Below are 22,567 nucleotides of genomic sequence, written 5' to 3' on the forward strand. Positions count from 1 at the left end.
GAAGTCAGCTTCATCGGCATTCCGACGGAAAATTCCATCGGAATTTCCGATCGTGTGTACGCGGCATTATTCTTGTTCATTGGGTCTTCATTGGAAATATATTCCATATCAAGCAAACATGCATTTTGTAATCTGCAAAATTCTTTCTATCATATCATCCTTCGTCACGTTCCATTAGTCATTATACACAAAGCTCAGTTTATTCCTGCTGAGCTTGATTATCAGTCAAATGTAAAACCTGAATGACTAAAATCCCAAAGAGTTTGTCCAGTTATTTCACGATCATGAATATTTATGAGGATGTCATGATAATTAATAATGTACAACTACTAGGGGAAATGTTGTACTTGTTTTTATTAATGTAGGTACAACAATTCTATTCCATTGCTCTCATAGTTGTGAAAAGACAGAATAATATTACTTTTAATTTTAGCATGTGGCAAATAATTTACCCTTCCCTATGGTAGAAGTTGTTGTTTAACTGCCTACCTCCTATGTATTTCTGTTAATTATATCAGGGAAGTCCTATCCTTTTGAACTGTGTATACTGTTGTACTTATTCAGAAACGTATAACAAAGAGCAATAGTGAATGGCAAAATGTAGCAAACCTCAGCAACCAATCAGATTTCAATTTGCAAAAGTAGGAGCTGCATATTATGGTTTCTTTTCGGTTACTATTTGTTACTGTACCATTCATATATATTTTTTTCAGTTAAAATCTGTACGGCATGGCTCTGGTATAAATGGGAATGAGGAAAGGAAAGATAAAGTCAAGTCAATCAGTTGTCAGGTTATAATGTACCTACTGTACCTAATTTAGAAATGTGACAAATTCCATCTCATTGAATGCCAGTTTGCAGGGTTACTTTAAAGAGGAAATAAACCCTAGGCAATTTTTCTTATTTTTTCAACATATAAATACTATAGCTAATTACAAATGGTAATACATTTAAATCGGCATAAAAGGAGGTTGTGCGAGTCACAGAGTGGGCGGGTAACAGCGTGGTCTGTGTGTGGGCGGGCAGCTGGGCGGCGAGTGAGAGTCAGAGAGTGGGTGGTCATCTGGTCGGCTCTGCGGGTCAGTGGGCAGCTGGCCGATCAACAAGCCGGGGGGCAGATAGATGACATTATCTCTCACCACCCCGCGCCCACCCTGCATCCCTGCAGTAACTTCTGCCCTCACTGTGCAGGTAGCAGAGAGATTACATAATCTCTCTGCGCTTTTCAGTCTTCGTGCTTTTCAGTCCATTACAGTGTGATGAATGTGCTATCTCCATTAGGAACAATAGTTTTACCAGAACGAGCGATCTCGTCTCATACTTGATTCTGAGCATGCACGTTTTTCCCCCTTGTAAAAGCATACACACGAGCGATTTTCACAACGAGAAAAAGACTGACGGGAAACACGATGGGAAAAAATAGAGCAGGTTCGAATTTTTTTGCAGGCAGTTTTCTCGTCGGGAAAACTGCTATGGAGCATACACACGACCGGTTTTCCCGACCAATCTAAAAAAATGTGTTTTCTTGTCGGAAAAAACGGTCGTGTATACAAGGCATAAGGGTTTAGCAGTAGCATTGTTCAGGCAGTAAAGAAAAAGTACAGGAAATGTGGAGATTCAGAAATTGCCATTTTTTATATTAGCCCAAAGCAAGACTTGGACTATCAATTGAGCCACTGAATAAATGCCTTGGCAGAACCAAGCTTGTACAGATGCCTTTGGTTATCTCTAATCCTTACAGTGGTTTTCTTCCACTGCTCTTTAAAAAATATCCAGATGAATGGCATGATTAATTTGAGAAAATATGAAAACTTACTCGAAGATCATTATTATTATTCTACAGGATTTATATAGCGCCAAAAGTTTGTGCAGCGCTTTACAACATGAAGGCAGACAGTTTGGTTTAAAAACAATTCAATACAGGAGGAATCAGAAGACCCTGCTTGTTAGGGCTTACAATCTAAGAGGGAAAACTTATTTTACAGGAGGATAACTTAAAGTGGTTATAGATCTCAGACATGAAATATGAGCAAAGCAGATCCCTCTATAGTCTGCACTTGTCTCAAACCAGAGCACTAATAGCTAGATTCAGGATGGCGAGCGCATACTTGCGGCGGCGTAGCTTAAGGCATTTAAGCTACGCCGCCGTAAGTTAGCGAGGCAAGTACATGATTCACAATGTACTTGCCTGCTAAGTTACGGCGGCGTAGCCTAAAGCAGGCGGGCGTAAGGGCGCCTAATTCAAATTTGTCTGAGGGGGCGTGTTTTATGATAATGAGGCTTGACCCGACGTGATTGACGTTTTTTCATAACTGCGCATGCGCCGGGCGCCTACATCTCCCAGTGTGCATTGCGGCTAAGTCCGCTGCACGGGCCTATTGATTTTGACGTGGACGTAAACGACGTAAATCCCTATTCACGGACGACTTACGCAAACGACGTAAAATTTTCGAATTTCGACGCGGGAACGGCGGCCATACTTAACTTTACTATTACATCTATTTGATGGAATAACTTTAGGCCGCTAATGCGTTACGTAAACGGCGTATCTGTACTGCATCGACCGGGCGTACGTTCGTGAATAGGCGTATCTACTGATTTACATATTCTACGCCGACCGCAATGGAAGCGTCACCTAGCGGTCAGCCTAAAAATGACACTTTAGGATACGAGGGTGTAAGACACTTACGCCGCTCGTATCTGAGCCTAATTTAAGCGTATCTGGTTACCAGATTAGCGCCAACGCAAATTCTGACTTAGGCTGACGTATCTACTGATACGCCAGCCTAAGTCTCTCTGAATCTGGCTATTAGTGTCATTTTTGTCTGCTTCACTTCTCTGCTATCTGCATGAGTCACTTCTGACAAGTTTTTATGACACCGGGAGGTAAAAAGTTGAAAGGGGGAGCTCCAGCACACATCCTGTGATTTACAGCCTCAGTTCTATTCCTTTGTGCTGTGTAAAGGGGGGGGTGTCCCTTCCGTCCCTTCCATCCCTTCCATCCCTTCCCTTTCCTCAAATCTGCTCTTAGCTCACCTCACTGAGCTCTGCCGAGTGTAAATTCAGCTTTCCACCGCCGGTTTTCTGACAGCTCAGACAAGCTTTATGAATTCTGCACTTTTAAAAGAGAATGTAGAGAAGAGAGGACTGCAGATAAACAGCTACAACTTACAGTATGTATGAAGATTTGTTTAATCTCTATGCATCACTGGCGGCTAGTCACATCACTGGGTGTATGAAAGGGTTTGCAACCACTTAAAACTAGACATACACCAGTAGAATTTAGCTTCAACTTATATATGAAAATTCGGCAACATAATTTGTCAAAGCATTCGATAGATATCATGGGCTCAACAAATTTTGTTTGAGATTTCATTCAACTGCCGTGCAATGCACCAATTTCTGACGTTTGGAAATGCTGGATACTCTGAATTCGTTAACTTGTGTATTTAGCTTTAATTTTTAAAGAGAAAGAATAGTAATTACAATCATTATATTACATACTGTATGTGTATCTTTTGTTGTGGAAACGTTATTGTAACATTTTCTTTGAGGCTCGGCCACTCAACAATAGAGCTGTAATATGAACATAAAATTGTGGGTTTTGCTAGCAAGTCCCTCTGATCTGTCTTAACATTTTTTGAAAGATGTTACATCATTAATTGTGCTGCTGAATCAAAAGCAGATGTGCTAGTTTAGGCTGATGGCTCTAATGCAAATGCAAACATAGAAGAAGTACTGGAATTCTGAATCTGTAGAACTAGGGTTTTATAGCTTTGACATTAGCAGATATTTACAAATCTACAGGAGACAATTATACCTACCCTCACTAATTATGAGAGCAATGACTTAAGCTGGCCATACATGGATCAAAATGTATCCGGTTCAGCAGGAACTGACAGAGATTCAATCTATTTATGGGCAGGCTGATTGTACCCAAGGTAATCCATTGATGGACTTGAGAGCAACCAGCCTGTCAGATATTTTACATTCAATTACTGCCGGCGGCTATAGCCGCCAGCAGTAATCACTGTGTTCTGCCAGCTGGGAAGGCTTTCTGCTCCCCCTGCCAGTAAAACATAATGCATTCCCCATCAACACTGATGGTGTTGATAGGGGAATCAAGTGATTTTCTTTCCTTTAACCCAGTGGTTCTCAACCTGGGGGTCGGGACCCCCTCGGGGGTCAAATGATGATTTGCCAGGGGTCATCGTATCCTGGGCTGTTTCTGAAGCCTGCACCACTCTCCCAGCCTTTTTTCAACCACCCAGCAGGGCTAACCCTGTAGCATGTGGCCGACCACTCAGCCTCTTCGCAGGTGCCCTTTCAGTTCACGGCATGGCTGGGGGGCAAAGACTAGAGGTCAGCTGACTGGTAAGAAATGTGAAGTGGGAGGGGATAGAGGAGACCCTATCTCCTGATTTTGGCATAGGTGTCACTGCTACGAGACACCGCAAAGTTGGAAACACAGTGAAGCCGGAGACACAGTGAGTGACACTACCTGCAATTATAGTTGTCATTAAAAGGACCCAGGGAGCGCTAAATGTCCGTGGGTTAGGGGTGCAAATTACTTGTCTTGCCTTGGGTGCTGACAACCCACGCCACAAAAATAATTTTACTGTTAGGGGTCCCCACAACTTGGGAAATTTTATCAAGGGGTCACGGCACTAGAAGGTTGAGAACCACTGCTTTAACCCATGGGTGCTCAACCGGTGGCTCTCCAGCTGTTGCAGAGCTACAAGTCCCATCATGCCTCTGTTTGTGAGAGTCATGCTTGTAACTGTAGCCTTGCAATGCCTCGTGGTACTTGTAGTTCTGCAACAGCTGGAGGGCCACAGGTTGAGCACCCATGTGTTCAAAGCAGTAGTAAGCCGCCAGCTTTTTTTTTTGTTTAAAACCCACAAGGCAAAGTTATAATGTTTTGGTATGCATCTCATTCTAGCACATTATGTGAAACTTACCTTACAACAGAGCCCTCCAGCGGTGCACTATCGCAGCTAACTGGGCTTCCATCTTCACCCAGTCTTTCTTCATGCATGTGGGAGACGCTCTTTACGGCACAGGACTCTGGAGAAACGGTATACCCATGTGCATGTGCATGCGCCAGTGACATCACCAAAGGTTTTGGCAAGTAAATGTCTCCTAAACGGCGCATGTTTAGGAGATATTTACTGTACCTATAGGTAAGCCTTATTATAGGCTTACCTATAGGTAGAAATCAAGCAAGGGAATTTACTCCCACGTTAACCCGTTGCAGAGAGAAAGATGATCAAGGCGCTTTGCGGCACTTTGGCGGTACTGCCCATTGATTTCAATGGGCAGGGGAGCTTTAGGAGCGGGGTATACCCCACTCCTACAGTGCCTCAAAGATGCTGCTTGCAGGACTTTTTTTAGCGTCCTGCCAGCGCACCGCTTCAGTGTTAAAGCACTCAAGCTTTCACATTGGAGTGAGAGGAGAGGTGCTTTACAGTCGCTTTGCAGGCACTTATTTTAGCGCTATAGCGCCTGTAAAGCGCTTCAGTGTGAAAGTGGCCTAGGGCAGTGGGAAGGAGTTATTTCACCTCCTCACCAGACGTTTTACCCACTAAAGCCCACATCACCGCTTTGCAATGACATGCATTGAACGCAGTTCTAGTGTGGATGGTACTACCTGGTGAATGCAACAAGGGGGATCATTTTTGCCACCTCATGATCCAAATCATAGTACATGCGGTATGTGTAAACCCCCATTCACTGCCTTTGTGCGTACACAAGCCCTAAGTGAAATAATAATTTTAGCCTGTTAAAAAGAAAACAATATATTATTTTATTGTACCTCAGAAATTGGACCTAAGATGCTGCTATGGTGATCTCCTTACTGAAGTATGAAATGATTACATGAAATATATGAAGGGTTCGCCTAAGGATACTAAGAGCTTCACATCTGGATCTAGTTGCACAGTCTAGTAGAAAGCCTTGTAGACACAAGTTTCAGCTGGAAAAGGACAGAATGTTTGCTTGAAGTATTGCTAGAATCATTGTTCTCCTTCAGGACTACTCTGGGTCCTGGGGCTATATAGGAAATCATTTTCACAATGATTTTGGTAGATGACAATGGGGATTATTGTTTCATGCAATTATTCAGAGCAAAGTAGTTAAACCATTATCCAAATCTCTTGGCAGCTCTTCCTTACTTCCTATACATTCCAGACAAGTGTGATGTAATTTGTTCATGGACAGTTGTAAAATAATGAATCTATGGTCTTTTTATACATGCGGAATGGATGATTGGAACGGGTTACTATAGGAACTACATCAAAAACTGAAATGTCTTCCCTTGATATGTATTGGGTATTTTTTTTTTTTATCCGGACCTGAACTGTGGAAGCCCAAAAAAGATAACCAGTTTTGTCTATGGCCTCCCTGCAGCTGATTTATTCACCATTTCTGACTTACCATGTCTCACTCTGCATTGTGTTTTTGTGTGAGAGCAGCCATCTTTGTTGGGGCAGGGCTTTGCTTCCATATGTCACAGCTGTCCCCGATGACGATGATGGGAATCACTGAAATAGAGCTGTTATAATGTTAAGTCTGACAAAGAAAAGGCCAGCAATGCTATGATAAATTTAAAACCGACAGCAATATTAGTAGTATTTATTCCCATACCTGAAACTAAAGCATGTCAAGTGCTTCAAGCTCTGGCAATATCCACATAAGGATGGTAGCTTGGGAGATGCCCAACAATGAAGTTTATATTTGCACACTCACCTAATTAATAAATTACATCTGAACAGCATGTGATTCCTGAACAGCCTATCATTACTTTATCACTTAGCACCCTAACCCCCATTGTTTTTCTTTCTATACCCCCACTAACTGGGTGGTGATGCTAAAGCCTGGTACATATAGGTCAAATGTCGGCCAGCATCAGCCGGTACAGTAGAAAATTTGGCCCATGTGTAATGCAGCCCTCAGGGAGGGTTCCCCCGTTAGAACACAATAGCACATCTGATTGTTAGTACAGTGACTCTGACTTGAGCTGTCAGTTTGGTATGCATGAGACTTAAGGTTGGCCATACATGGAGGGAATTTCTTGCAACTACAGACAGTGTTGACAGGGGAATTACTCCCGCTAAGCCATTGTATTCTCCCGACGGGGGGACAAGGCAAAGCCTTCCCCACCCGGTATATACAGTGACTATTGCTAGTGGCTATACCAACGGCTAGTGGTAATCGCATGTAAAATCCAGCAGGCTGGTTGAACCCAAGTTGATCAATCGATTTGGGTACATTCAGCCTGCCCATTCATGGTTCGAACCTTGGCTGGTTCCTGCTGAACCGGCCAAGATTCCAACTGTCTATGGCAGGCCTAAGGCCTCCTGGGATATGTGATACATATATCCCAGGAGGCCCAGCAAGCACTGTACACATCATTCACATGGGGGGGAAGGATGCACTTTTTGTTAAGTGAAAATACTGCGCTAGTCGTGTAGAGAAGGGAATGGGGGGTGGAAAGGGGAGAATTTGCAGAGGGTGAAGATGTGCTTTATTGAGCCAGTATAGGGTGTACCATAGCAACCTACCAAAGACAAATTTCCTACATACAATACAGTAAAATTAATCATTACTGTACTTTGCACGTCATCATCAAAAAACATTGTTAAAAATGGTTTTATTCCACTACCTATCATAACTGTACAGAAAGAACTTATTGAGATTTACCAAATTTAACAAATTAAATATTTATTTTCTTCTTTTCAGTTAAATTGGAAAAGAGTCCACCAGTCAAGGGAACTTTGTCAGGAAGAGTGACGTTACCATGCTATTTCTCAACAATACCTACATTACCACCAAGCTACAACATTACAAATGAATTTTTGAGGATAAAATGGACCAGAATTGAGAAAAGCCGAGATGGAAAAGACCCAAAGGAAACAACAGTTCTAGTTGCCCAAAGTGGTGGTATCAAAATTGGCCAAAATTATAGGGGCAGAGTGTCTGTGCCCAGCCACCCAGAAGACATTGGTGATGCATCATTAACGATGGTTAAGCTCCGTGCCAGTGATGCAGGTGTTTACCGATGTGAAGTGCTGTTTGGAATTGAAGATACTCAAGATACTATTTCCCTGGATGTTTCCGGTGAGATTTATTGGCATATGTGACACTTCTTGCAATTCAGTGATGCATTTCTTTTCAAAATTAATATATTTCAATTAGTCGCAACTCAGGGGGGTTGAAATAAATATTAAAATAAATACTACCCGGTTGAGTTGCCTTCCAACAAGGGTGGTGGGGTGTTAATGGGATGCCAAGGGGCATTAAGGTAATACTAAACACACACTGTTTAATTTACATTGTTACATTTCACTACTCTTGTGTTTAGCTGGATTAAGCCCCGTACACACAATCAGATAATCATAAAAAATAGCGCTTTCGAAGCAATCATGTGATAATCTGATCTTTAGTACACAGCTGTCATCCACATTTTTCCGAAGGGACAAAACATGAAAAATGTTCTCGTATGATGATAAATCGTACAATTTTTGTTTAATTGGTACAATTTTTGTCCGAAAATAACATACAAATACACTACAACAGATTACATCACTTCGGAACAAGAATTTTCATACGTTAGTAACCTTTTCATTCCAATATGGAGATTAGCATCCAAAAAAATTAAGATCATTGGTCCGATAATCTCAGTAATAGGCGTATTCTGCAGCAGCTCTCCTGACCAGCCTCAATGTACTGATATAGAAGAGGACGGCCTTCAATGTAATTGTGTGGAGTGCTGCTGCAGACTAATACACCTAAATCCGAAAGTGATTAAATAGTCCACTTTTTGTCCCTTGGCACCCACTGAACAAATGTAGGGGACCTAGGGGAGTTTTCTTTTTTATTAGCTGCATAGTGGAGGATTAGATAATTGGTACACAGAATTTTTGGAGTTCCCCCAGCTCTAACTCTGCCCTCCCCCTCCCCGATGAGCCGGGCCGGGACAGGAGGATGAGGCTGGCAGGGGAAATTTCATTGGCTGTTAAATACGCAGAGGCCCCCGTTCCCTAACAGCAAAGAATTCCCAACATTCTTTTTCCTTACATTTCAGCTGTTAGCAAGAAAATCCCGCTGACAGCTGAAAGAACTGAGCCAGAAGGTATCGGTTTGCACGAGTACTGATGTGTAAATGCTTAGTATCAGCACCGATACCAGTATCGGTATCAGTGCAACCCTTGCGTTGACCATCTTCCCCACTGTCTTCTGGGCAGGACATAAAGGGAAATCTCTAAATTTTTGTTGACATGACATAAAACAATGATATGACATAACAAAGAGTGGATGAATTAAAGCCTGTGCTAGTATTTTAGTGCTGTATGTCTCTGTTGGGGAGATTAATGGGCACAAAAACAGAAAAAAAAATTATGAATGTAATACAAACTATTACATATTCTTATATTATGTCATATTATATTATGTATAATATAAACATGTATTTATATATTCTTATTAGGCAGTATAAAAAAAAAACTTTAAAACAAGCTATCCCTGACCTCTCCAGGTACTTATACTGTTAAGTAATACATTCTCAAAAAACAGCAAAGACTCCAAAGTCGGAGGTTCGGCCAATTTCTATCAGCACAGAAACACTGGCTGTGTATTTACATTGGAGGGCTTGCAGGCTGCCAATATATTGATGCCAAAGAAAGCAAATGGAAAAGATTTCTCTGCCTCTTTGTGAACTTTGAAGATTAAATCCTCTACAAAGCCTATAGCTACAGAGGTGAATGAGGTGTTTTCAATTTGTTTTACTGCTAGAACAGAATGCTTTTTTCAACATAGTTAGAGCACAGGTTTACTTTAAAGCAGAGCTCCAGCCCCTCCCCCACAAAAATATTAAAAGTCAGCGGCTTCAAATGCTGTAGCCACTGACTTTTAATATTAGGACACTTACCTGTCCAGGGATCCCACAATGTCAGTACCCCAGACGATTTTTCAATCACCTCGTGGGTGCTGCTGCCGCCATTCCTTCTAATGCCCTGTACACACGATCAGACTTTTGTCCGACCAAATTCACATCGGAATTCTGACGGAATTCCATCGGAGGAAAAGAGAACATGTAAACTCGGATGGAATTCATCGGAATTTCCGATGGAATTACTCCGATTGGGCAAACACACGGTCGGAATTTCCAATGGAAATTTACCTTTTCCATCGGAAATCCCGATCGTGTGTACGAGGCATAAGGGTAAGCGTCAGTGATGCCTCGCGGCTTCATAGCCGGTTCCATACTGCACATGCGCAAAGCACGCTGCGCCTTGTGAATGGCCCAGGGGTGGGGGAAGGAGGAGGGGTGCCGAACTTCCTAGGGACCTCGTTGTGGCAAGGTGTCCTGGAAGTAGGGATGAATACCTGCCAAATGAGGCAGCGGAGGAGGGCAGGAAGCAAACGAGCGGAGCTTCCCCTTTAAGTACTTAAGTACTAATATTTCTAATGGAGATCCTTACGGTAATAAATGTCACAATGTTGTGAATTGTAGCACTATGTTAATATTGATATCTTGCTTTTGTAGGTGTTGTGTTCCACTATCGTGCATCTGTAGACAAGTACATCTTAGACTATGAAGGTGCCCGGAAAGCCTGTACAGACAATGGAGCCTCAATTGCAACCCCAGGACAACTGAGAGCTGCCTACGAAGATGGCTTTGAGCAGTGTGATGCTGGATGGCTGGCAGATCAAACTGTGAGGTAAATATTATGGTGTTCAAGAGACAAGTGTACATTTTATGTAATTGTGGTGTTTTTACAAATTATGACCTGCAATAGTTATTTCATAGTATGTAAAGCAGTTGTTCAGGAACTTCAATTCCCATCATGCCTAGTCATGTCTGTGAATGTCAGTGTGTTACAATGTGTGTCGTGTCATTTACTGACACGACACACAAAATTTACTGGCACAGCCAAGTTTTTACTGGCATTTCCAAAAGTTACCAAAAGATGCAGGCATGTAAATTACTTAATTTTAAAAAAAGTTTTGGTTATACATAGCTCCCAACTGTCCTTGATTTTGAGGGGCTGTCCCTGATTTGGAGTAATATCCCTCTGTCCCTCGTTCCTCCTCATTTGTCCCTCATTTTGGTTTGATCTATATACAGTAGTTGTATATAAAATGCATTATTTATCTTTCAAAAAGTGTTTCCCAGTGCTAAACCTTTCATCAAATTCTAAATCGCTGCACGTTATACATTTCAAAAGCCAATATAAAGGATCAGTAGTGGTAAAAAGAAGCCCTTGTTGGCAGGGCCATCTTTAATGTTGATTGGACCCTGGGCAAAAATTTTCTTGGGGGGCCCCCCATGCAAATTTGCTCTCCACCTGTTCTAAAACATACAATAAATATCAGCTAGACATAAAATCAGTTTACTGTATCAGATCAGGCAGTGATTACGATTGGTTGCCAGAGGTTACAACATATCATTACCACTTACTGACTGGTTGCTAGAGGTTACAGCACACTATACCGCTCACTGATTAGTTGCTGGAGGTTACAGCACATGATTTCTTTTTGTTGATTGGTTGCTAGAGATTACTGTACAGTAATACTGCTCACTGACTGGTTTCTAGAGTTTACAGCACATCATCTCTTCACTGCAGAGGGGCATGATATACATATGAATGCTGCCTTTATTTACATATGAATGCCGCCATCCATTCCTCAGCTATTTACATATGAACGCTGCAGCTATTTACATATACAAGATCCAATTATTTACATATGAATGACAGCTATTTACATGTAAACACAGGGTGAGTCATCTGTAAACAACAATAGGGCAGAGCTGGGCAGCATTAGTAGCAGCAATTCATACTGAGATACCAGGACACAGCAAAGAACTAAAACTTCAAGGTACAAGGGAATTTAAACTGGGGGAGTTGGCAAGTATGAGGCAGCTGCTTTGGACCCCACAACAATGACAGAGCCCAGGGCAGCTTCCCTTTTGCCCTGCCTTAAAGACGGTCCTACTTGTTGGTTTACCTAATATTTTTTTTTGTTATTAATTCTCCTTGAAGTCTTATGCCTTAATACTTTTTGCTAGTAGGTGTCCCTCATTTTCATATGAAAAAGTTGGGAGGTATGCTATTACTGAGTATATTGTATTTTTATTTTGTGCGTTTTTCAATAGAAGAATGTAGTTATGCTCTCTGCTAAAAAAAGGTAGAAGTCATCATGTACGGCTTGTCTATTTTAAAGATACCCAATCCGCAACCCAAGAGCTGGCTGCTATGGTGACAAGAAGGGCAAAGAAGGAATAAGAACTTACGGAAGACGTCCAGAAGAGGAAAAATATGATGTATACTGTTTTGTGGATGATCTTCAGGGTAAGATTCTAAAACTGTGTGTGCTTTATTTTCTAAACCAAAGTGATATGGAAGCCAGGAAGTATTGCTTTTAGTGTATTTCATTTATGTTAAGCAAAAAACAACAGCTGACCCAACCCTATAGTTATGTGGTTAGTGAGGTTTCAATTAAAGTGCTGTGTGGAGGTAGGAGGGTTAGAAAAGACTATTCAGGTTTGCTGCCTAATATAGGATATTCGCGCAATGTGGGGCTACTGTCTATCTAATGTCAGCACATGTAAGCTGTATTAGACTTTATTTTTCACAGGTGGATATTTTCATGGTTTCTTTTGCTGGCATTTGACGATTTTAATTTCTCTTGGCTTTGTGTGACCTTGGTACAATAATGAACACTTACAATGAGTAAGGCAGAACCTTCTCCTGTGCTATATAAGGTAGCAAACCTAAATAGTGGTTTTCAACTGTCTGTGGCCTAGTACATTACGGATTCATCGCTGGGCCTCTTAAGAATTGGTAAATGTTGGTCTTAAAGGAGCAGTTAACAAAGAAGGTTAGTTTATTAAAAGGACCTCCTGGAGATACACTGTTAAATATCTCTGTGTATATAAATTTTAAATATGCATTTATGCACGTTAATACTTTTTATATGAGACAATTTTTTAGCTTCATAGCAATTTAAAAAAAAAAGGAGATTGGCTACTTCCAGCTATATCATCTCTTGGTGCCATTAAAGGTGGCCATACAGGGTTTATTTAGCCACACAGAAAAAAAAAAAAAAAACTGACCTGATTTTCCTATCCACACATTGGTGGATGTGGAAATCCTCCCCGCTATGTCATTGTACTCTGACAGAGGGACTCCCCTGCTGTCAGAGCACACTGATCAGTACAGCTGTATAATTTTTTTCCAACAAGCCAGTACATGAGAAGTTGATCAACAGATCAACTTGTCATGAATAGGAACAGCCATACATGAATTGAATTTTGTTTGGTTCCTACTGAACCGGCCAAATTTCGATCCATGTATGGCCAGCTTAAGTGACAAGCAGCTATAGGAACTCATTGAATAGGCCTTTAAAACTATTTATAAATTAATCATTACAATCTGTCAGTCAGATACAATAAAGCTGATCTAAAAGTTTTGTAGCTTGAAGCTCTAAAATGCCCAACATCCAAAATCCTGTGGTTTTCGATTGTGACTGTAGTGTCGCCTGCAGCTTAAAACTCTCAGGCCTCGTACACACGACCGAACATGTCTGCTGAAACTGGTCCGTGGACCAGTTTCCGCGGACATGTTCGGTCGTCTGTACGGCAGACCGGACCGGATTCCCGGTCGGGCGGACAGGTTTCCAGCGGACGAATGTTTCTTAGCATGCTAAGAAACATGTCCGCTAGAAGCCTGTCCGTCGGACATGTTCGGTCGTCTGTACGACTCACCGGACATGTCCGCTCGGCCGAAAGCCCTCGCATGCGTCGAAGTGATTCGACGCATGTGTGGAAGCATTGACCTTCCAGGGTCGCACACGTCGCCGCGTCATCGTCACGGCGACGGCGCGGCCACGTCACTGCGTATCCTGTCCGCGGGGATTTAGGTTTGATGGTGTGTACAACCATCAGACCGAAATCTCCGAGCGGACATGTCCGATGAAAACGGTCCGCGGACCGTTTTCATCCGAAAATTATCCCGTCGTGTGTACGAGGCCTTAAAGTCGAAAAAGTATATAAGCCTCTTTTGAGACTGATGCTTTTTTGGCCCTCGTAGACTTCAAAACTCATGAAAACTGTGGATATAACACCCCCCCAACCCCCCCCCCCCCCCGGGAACTAGTTTTCCATTGGCTATAAATATTTAAAAATCAGCAACCAAAAATTCTCAGCTCAAGTGTGAATGCAGCTTTGGTCTCATCAAACTTCATAAGATATAATGGCATAGTTTCAGGACATTTTCAGAATATATTTTTTAGGAGGGTATAGTAATACAACGTGTAATTTGCAATTACAATAAACTTTTAACAGAAAAACACAACCAACTTTAATTTTTTTGTAGGTTAGTAGCGAACTAAAAGCAGATGCTACACAGCCGTGCTACAAAATTGTAAAACTTTTTCATTTCTAAGTAAATGTGGGCACATATACAGATTTTTCACACAATGTAATGTTTTAGATCCCTGGTTCCCAACCTGTGGCCGGAGAGCCGAATGTAGCCCTTTGTTATATGATGTTTAACCCTCAGACCTCAGCAGTCTGTAATTGGAACATTGGTTAGTGTAAAAGTATTGATCTCTACTAGCCTCATGTAATATGTTCCCAATTTTGTACAGTGGAAACTTGGATTACGAGCATAATCCGTTCCAGGAGAATGCTCGTAATCCAAAGTACTCGCATATCAAAGCAAGTTTCCCCAGTCAATGGAAACGAAAATAATTTTTTCCGCATTGACTTCAATGGCATGCAATACAATGTGTGGCCAGAGGCGGGGGGCGCCGGAGAGCCTCGGAAACGGCCGGAAAGACCAGAGGACAGCTCGACTGACCTCAGCAAACCTCGGAAAGACTCCGTTCATGAGCCTTTCGAGATTTGCCGAGGTCAGCTGAACTGTCCTCTGGCCTTTCCGGCTGTTTCCGCACGGCACCGACCGGCACCTAATACTGCAGCTGCTGACTTTTAATAAAAGGTCACTTACCTGTCCAAAGATCCAGTGCCGTCCTACCCCTGGCTGGTCTTCGGGTGCCCAGAGCAATGTAAGTATGCATATCTCATACCTGAGGGGCAACAGAGGAAGCCAGAAACAACTGTAGTAGTGAGCACTATCACAGTAATATACATGATCTACCAGGTCCTGCTCATAATCTGCATGTTTGGCTTCCCCTTTGCCCACTGACCACATCAGGTCACTTGCTCGGGACTGCTGGCATTCAAAGAATGTTTTTTTTCAAAGAACACAAAGCGTTCTCTGATTGGACGAGGTGCACAGCAGTGCAGTGACATCATTACCAATCAGAAAATGCTACCTTGCTCAATCAGAAAATGGCTTGTGTTTATAAATCAAGTGAGTGACCCCTTGTGGTCATTGTGTATTACAATGTGTGGTCAGTGTGAACTACAGTGATTGTCAACTTTTCAAGTGGTTTCATTAGGATTGAGATATGCATACTTACATTGTGCCCAGCTGAACCAATCTAAGCGTACAATAAGGATCATTCCTGGAGTTCAGCTTTAAAGCATATCTGAAATCAAAACTTTTTTTTACCTTTGGATATGCTGTCTTTTTTGAAGAGATAAATTGGTAATTAACAGAAATTAAGCTTAAATCTCTCTTAGATGGCTGTCACTGGAACAAGTGTCTCCTTTGTGCAATGTCACTTTTATCTTGATAAGCAGTAATGACAGAAAAACACCGCTCCAGGTGATCCAATTCCCTCTCTGAAGGGCAGGTGCTGGTCCAGTCTGCGGTCTGGATGAAACAAGCAAAATATGCAAGAGAAGGTGACCACACTTAAATCTTCAGAAAAATAGAGCTTTAGGCCTCTTACACACGATTGGTTAACCAGAGGATAACGGTCTGATGGACCAAAACCGATCGTTAGTACGCACAACCATCGGTTAAAAATCCACGCATGCTTAGAATCAAGTCGACGCATGCTTGGAAGCATTCAACTTCATTTTTTTCAGCACGTCGTTGTGTTTTACGTCACTGCGTTCTGACAAGATCAGTTATTTAACCAATGGTGTGTAGGCGCGACGGACCATCAGTCAGCTTCACCAGTTAACCTATGACAACGGTCCGTCGGTCCGTTCTCATCGGATGGACTGATCGTGTGTACACGGCATTATTCCATAAAATCCATGTAAGACATCAAAACACGATACACGAGGACAAAAGCAGCATGGTTGACTCGTTTCATAAAGAAATTTGCTTTATCATAACCCTATAATCATAACCCAGCTGTACATCCCTCAAATATAGTTAGACAAAACTGAAGCCGTCAGCTCTGCACCTCTTCCAGGAAACAAGCAGGATTAAGTCGGCTGGGGCTGAATGATAGATTATGTGAAAGACGGTGAGACAGAACACCAAAGTACTTTGCTGAACATAAACTTTAGACGTGATACAATATATTTTGTACTAGTCTTCCCTTTTCTTACATGCTTCAAATACATATAGACCAAGCAGTTCCTTCAATGTTGTTAGGCCGCGTAAACACGGTCGATCCATCCGATGAGAATGGTCCGACGGACCGTTTTCATCGGTTCACCGCTGAAGCAGACTGATGGTCTGATGTGCGTACACACCATCGTTCCAAAAACCGATCTTGTCAGAACGCGGTGACGTAAAACATACGACGTGCTGAAAAAAATGAAGTTCAATGCTTTCAAGCATGCGTCGACTTGATTCTGAGAATGCGCGGGTTTTGAACCGATGCTTTTGTGTACTAACCATCGGTTTGGACCTATCGGTCAGTGGTCCATCGGTTCGATTTTAAAGCAAGTTCTCTAACTTTTGGGGCGTACACACGGGTGGTTTGGACCAATGAAACTGGACTTCGGTCCGTTTTCATCGGTTTGGACCGATGGTGTGTACGCGGCCTTAGCATCACAACCAATGACCCAGCAGGTAAAAAAAAATGTAGGCACCTATAACAGACTCTACAACTGTTAAATGGGCCCAACAGGATATGTTCCGACAATATCTGTGTGTACGATGATATCTCCAGAAAGCAATAATATGATACATTGATAAAAATTTGGGACAAAATGAACATGTATACAGTTCAGAATTCTCTATTATATTTCTGTTAAAAAGTCCATTCTAAAGTGACTTGGTTTAAAAGGTTTTAGCAGTGGAAATTCTTTAAAGATACCTACTGCAGAGACAGGTCACCCTATAATAGTTTTGCTGTGATTGTCCTAGGACATACATTATACTTACACCTCTGACATGGAAAGGAATGAGTACACTTCTGAAATAATTATTCCTCCAGTGCCAACAGCAGATTTCTATTTGATAGAAGCAGCCACATTTTTTTGTGAAAATGTCACTTGCAGCAGCACTTTGGATAGGAGAAGCGACTCTCAAGAAAATTAGGAAGAAAAGAGAAGGCGCTTCTAAGTGCAGCATTCCACACATTTATTAAGAGCAATGGTTAAAAGCACTTACAAAATCCATGATAAAAACAAGCATGTCAGCATAGTATTTTCCTTGCATGGTCCTGTGTCTCTAGGGGGAGAAAAGCCGGCTGCACCTGTACCCACAGAGGTGAAGCGAGGAGGCAAGATGGCCGCCTGGCTGTTGGAACCACACTGGAAGTGACGTCAGGAGGGGGCGGTAATGTGTTTCGGAGCATGTGTGAAACGCTCCTTTGCCAAACCTGGTGGCCATCTTGCCTCCTCATTTTCCCATCCTTGGACACAGGTGCTGGCTGGCTTTTCCCCCCCTATAAGGCGCAGGACCATGCAAGGAAAATACAATGCGGACATGCTAATTTTTTATCATGGATCTTGTAAGTGTTTTTAAACATCGCTCTTAATAAATGTGTGGAACTCTGCACTTTCGAAGCGCCTTCAGTTTTCTTCCTAACACCTCTGACAAGGACAGCTGCATGGGCTTCTATGGCAATAAGTCTGCCACTGCCTATGAAGCACTTTGCCTAGAGGTTTCAGTAACGGAAAATTAACATTGCCTGGAAACAAGTATGAATCTATAAACCTGCAGGGCACGTAAAGTGCCTTCAGTTTGCGAACTGTCTAGGTAATATTCTCCTGGCACCATAAAATTCCTGTATATATGCTTTGGGATAAATAAAGAGGCAACCTAAACAGGTGGGGCAGTATTAATAAGTAAAGATGAAAGTAAAATGTAATGCCAAAAGCTTAAGTTTTGACAGACTTTTGAAGAATAGGCTAATAAGACAGCGTCTAGCGCTTTCCAGAGATGATTTTGAATCAGCCTTTGTCTGGAGTCGAGAACCTGGCTCATAAGTCTAGTCTGTGGTATTTAACAGCCATAAAAAAACCAAACCTTAAATAGTCAGGTGTTTTTTTTTTTTTTCAATAGTAACGTGCACATAAGCAGCACAGGAAAATCCCGTCAATTCTTTGGGCGCTCTCACTGCTGACTTCAACCTGGCTAGAGAAGGCTGCCAAGGTTAACACACACTGCATTATTGTCTGTAACATAAACACTGTCATGGTTTCCATTTTCTGGGCTGCAATGACAGAGTTACAATGTGAGCTTCTATTGCATATGTGTTCCGAGCTTTATTGTACCTCACTGATTATTCCATAATCCAGCTATAAAAACATTTAACGTTTTGCTCCCCTTCTAATTTTCTGTGATATCCAGGAAATCATAATTTGGCAATATCAAACAGATTTTTATTTCTTTTCTGCTATTATTTTTTCAGAGCAAAACATTTTGTAACCTTTATTATTTAGTACAAAGTACGGCATTGTTTAAAAATGCCAAGATGTTAAAGTACAATCTGCAACAGCCATTGAGATGACATCATGGTTATGGCATGCTTGGATTCCTCATAGAACTACAACCTTAACATATGTTTATGTGGCTCATCAAAGGAAATGTATTCAGGCTACAACATTCTTTATTAGAAGCATGTTGGCAGATTGCTGATCTAACCACAGGTGTGGCAGCATTGACAGCTAGCATTATCAGTCATTAAAAGGAGTTCTATGCTCACACAGCATACGCTTTCATTTTATGACATCAGCATTGTAATAACAATACACACAATCATTATTTTTAAAAATTTTAATCTTTAAGATTGTGTGGGTTGATTTGGTGTAGAAGGGTGGACTGGCGGTTTATACAGTGGGTGACACAATGCATAATTCAAATCAACATAATTAGATTAATACATAATAAATAAATGAATAAAACATTCTAAGGTCTGTTTCCTTCCTGGCATGTGTGATAGAAAAGGGAATTGGCCATTGATGGTTCTGATTTTTTTTCTACGTTTGTCTCCATACAGTCTCTAAGTTTTTATTAGTTACAATACTTATGGGTGCATTTTATTATCCCAATATGCAGCAATTAATTGTTAAAATGCCAGGACACTTGCAGCTGTTATATAATGAATAAGAAGAGACATATACACACACTTGAACACATGCACACACACAAGGAGCTACATAGCTTGGTGTCTTAACAAGTCAATGTCTCAGAGGCCATGATTGTCTGACACCATTGGCTTGTGCTAACCCACTAAACACTCCATTTAGCCATGTCTTGTTTTATAGAGAGCACATTGCCAGTAACGGCCTTAATAAACTAAGGCTGGAAAGCAGTTAGAGGACATTCTTTGATTCATGGGTTATTACTATTAGACCCTTTTGTCTGGCTCTTCATTTTTCATGAGGTGAAGGTGTAGCCTGGCATTCACACATCAGTGCACCACTCACAACTACCAACAGTTCCCATAGAGAATGCCTTAGAAGCAAAAAAAAACCTCTTTGTTGGTGTTTATATGGCTGGGGCAGCAGTTTTACAAATGCTTTGAGGCAGTGGCTTATTCAGCGATTAAAGCTTTGAGGCAACATAGCAAATATTTAAAACGCAAATCTTTATTAGATGGTGAGCTTCCTTTCTAATTTACTTAGATTACTCAGGGAAACAGTCTTTGTCACTAGCAGTATTGGCTTAATGGAATCAAGTTTCAAGAAATTCCTTTGGTAAGGAGTGCAATACAAGACGATAAAAAGACACAGGACAAACTGGGAATTACATTAAACATATATTTGTAGGAAAAAAAAATGATTTATCAAAAATAAAAATGCATGAAATAGGATTACAAATATGATTTGATTTTGCTACACTAAACAAACTCCTTGTTGAGTAATCCCACTGCAGAGGATTGCATGTGACTTCCTAATTCACATCTGCTGTTCACAGCCTGAAATAGCTGATAGTGCAAAATAAGGGGCAGTTTGGTCTTCAAAAACACAGAGGGCCAGATTCACAAAAGAGATACGACGGCGTATCTCCTGATACGCCGGCGTATCTCTGTGATCCGCCCGTCCTAACTATGCGGCTGATTCATAGAATCAGTTACGCATAGCTAGCCCTAAGATCCAACAGGTGTAATTGAATTACACTGTCGGATCTTAAGGATGCAATTCTAGGCGAGGCCATTGCGGTCGGCGTAGAATATGCAAATGACTAGTTACGGCGATTCCCGAACGTCCGCGCTGCCCGTCGATCTAACTTTACGTAGTTTCCGTCGAGTTACGCCACGTAAAATTAGGGCTGAGCCCTAGTTGTTCTAAGCCATGTTAAGTATGGCCGTCATTCCCGCGTCGAAATTTAAAAAACCACGTTGTTTGCGTAAGTCGTCCGTGAATGGTGCTGGACGCCATTTACGTTAACGTCTAAACAAATGACGTCCGTGTGACGTCATTTAGCGCAATGTACGTCGGGTAATTTTCCCGACGGAGCATGCACAGTACGTTCGGCGCGGGAACGCGCCTAATTTAAATGGTGCCCGCCCCATTTGAATTAAGCGGGCTTGCGCCGAGCGCATTTACGTTACACCGCCTCAAGTTTACAGGTAAGAGCTTTGTGAATCAGGTACTTACGCTGTAAACCTGCGGCAGTGTAACGATAAACACAAATACGTTACGCTGCCGTGGAGCAACGTAATTCTATCAGAATCTGGCCCAGAGTTCTCATACATTTTGTTCAGCTCAATTGAACATTTTTTTTATTTCTATGATTTAGCTAATTGTGCTCGGTATAAATGCAGTTTGGCCAAACCATGCCTTCCATGCACAAATGTACATTTTAACATTCATTTTAGATCGTTTTCAATGGAAATGGGGCCCTAATAGACTGCACACAGCTGTGTTTTGTTTGTTATTATAATGTAAAATATCTCACACTCTTTCAGTACAAGAATTTTTACAAATTTATACTAAATGGAATTTGTTATAGCAACTTATTGTTATGTTAGGCTTTGTCTAGTTATAGAAAGCCTCTATCAGGGCTATAACATGCCGATCAAGCCAAAAAATGGGATTGTTAGTTTATACTTATACATTCTTTCTAGGATGCTCACTGCTCACCCTGCAATGCATTCTGTATATTTTTGTTTGAACATAGTTTCGAAAGTTCATATTTTTTCCCCCTAAATATATGTTTTTGTATTTTAGGTGACTTATTCCATGTTCCTAAAAAGCTGACATTTGAAGAAGCTAAAACAGAATGCGAGAACAAGAATGCAGCTGTAGCAACTGTTGGTGACTTGTATGCCGCTTGGAGGAAAGGCTTTGACCAGTGTGACTATGGCTGGCTTTCAGATGGCAGCGTACGTTATCCTGTGTCTTTTGCAAGACCCCAGTGTGGTGGTGGACTCCTTGGTGTGAGGACTAAATATCGCTTCAGCAATCAGACATACTTTCCTCAGCCAAAGGAGAAGTATACAGCCTACTGCATTCAGAGTAAGTAGAATGACTACTTTTTAGGATTGCTTGCCTAATTTTTTTTTTAACCCATAGTTGACATTTTTATTTTATTTTAAGTGGATTGTCTACAGCTTTAAATCTAAACTCCAGGAAAACATTTAAATGACTAGAGACCTAACTGTTCTCTACTGCATTAGGTAATACAACTAGACCTTGTCCCTGTCTCCAGACAATGATTGGACAGTGAAGGAGAAGACTGATGAGATCATCTCTCTGTCACTCTGCATGTTTCTTGTTAGCATGTGAGGCCTCGTACACACAACAGAGTTTCTCGGCAGAATTCACAGAGAAACTCGGTCAAACCCGGATTCTGCCGAGAAACTCTGTCGTCTGTACACTTTTGGCTCGATGGAGCCGCCGAGGAACTCGTCGAGAAAATAGAGAACATGTTCTCTATTTTCTCGTTGTTCTATGGGAGAAGGCGGCCCGCCGAGCTCCTCGGCGGCTTCATCCCTGAACTCGACGAGGAACTCGACATGTTTGGCACGTCGAGTTCCTCGGCCGTGTGTACGGGGCCTGAGCATTGCAGCACACCTTGGCTTCTTGTGCTGTTTTTCCCTCTCCTACTCTGAGCCTCAGCTATACAGGAAACTGCAAGAGATTCTTACCAAATTAAATTCCAATACTTACGCTAGCTGCTTTTAAAAATAATACACTTAATGATAATTTGTAATGAACGCATGCCTACACGATTTGTTGTTTTTTCATCTGCTAGGATTCCAGCTCCAACAGTTCCAGCTCCAACAGTTTAAAATA

The 22,567-nt window shown here is 41.7% G+C and overlaps 1 protein-coding gene across 2 annotated transcripts in view; it reads left to right on the forward strand.

Annotated features, from left to right (window-relative positions):
• Positions 1 to 22,567, forward strand: part of VCAN (versican) — a 136,523-nt gene that overhangs the window by 28,373 nt on the left and 85,583 nt on the right. For both annotated transcript variants that reach the window (XM_040341695.1, XM_040341698.1), the window contains exons 3-6: positions 7,741 to 8,118; positions 10,547 to 10,721; positions 12,226 to 12,353; positions 21,500 to 21,787. In XM_040341695.1, the coding sequence (XP_040197629.1) occupies positions 7,741 to 8,118; positions 10,547 to 10,721; positions 12,226 to 12,353; positions 21,500 to 21,787 (969 nt within the window). The remainder of the gene's footprint in view (positions 1 to 7,740; positions 8,119 to 10,546; positions 10,722 to 12,225; positions 12,354 to 21,499; positions 21,788 to 22,567) is intronic.

This window comes from Rana temporaria, chromosome 1, assembly GCF_905171775.1.
Source record: "Rana temporaria chromosome 1, aRanTem1.1, whole genome shotgun sequence".
NCBI lineage: Eukaryota > Metazoa > Chordata > Amphibia > Anura > Ranidae > Rana > Rana temporaria.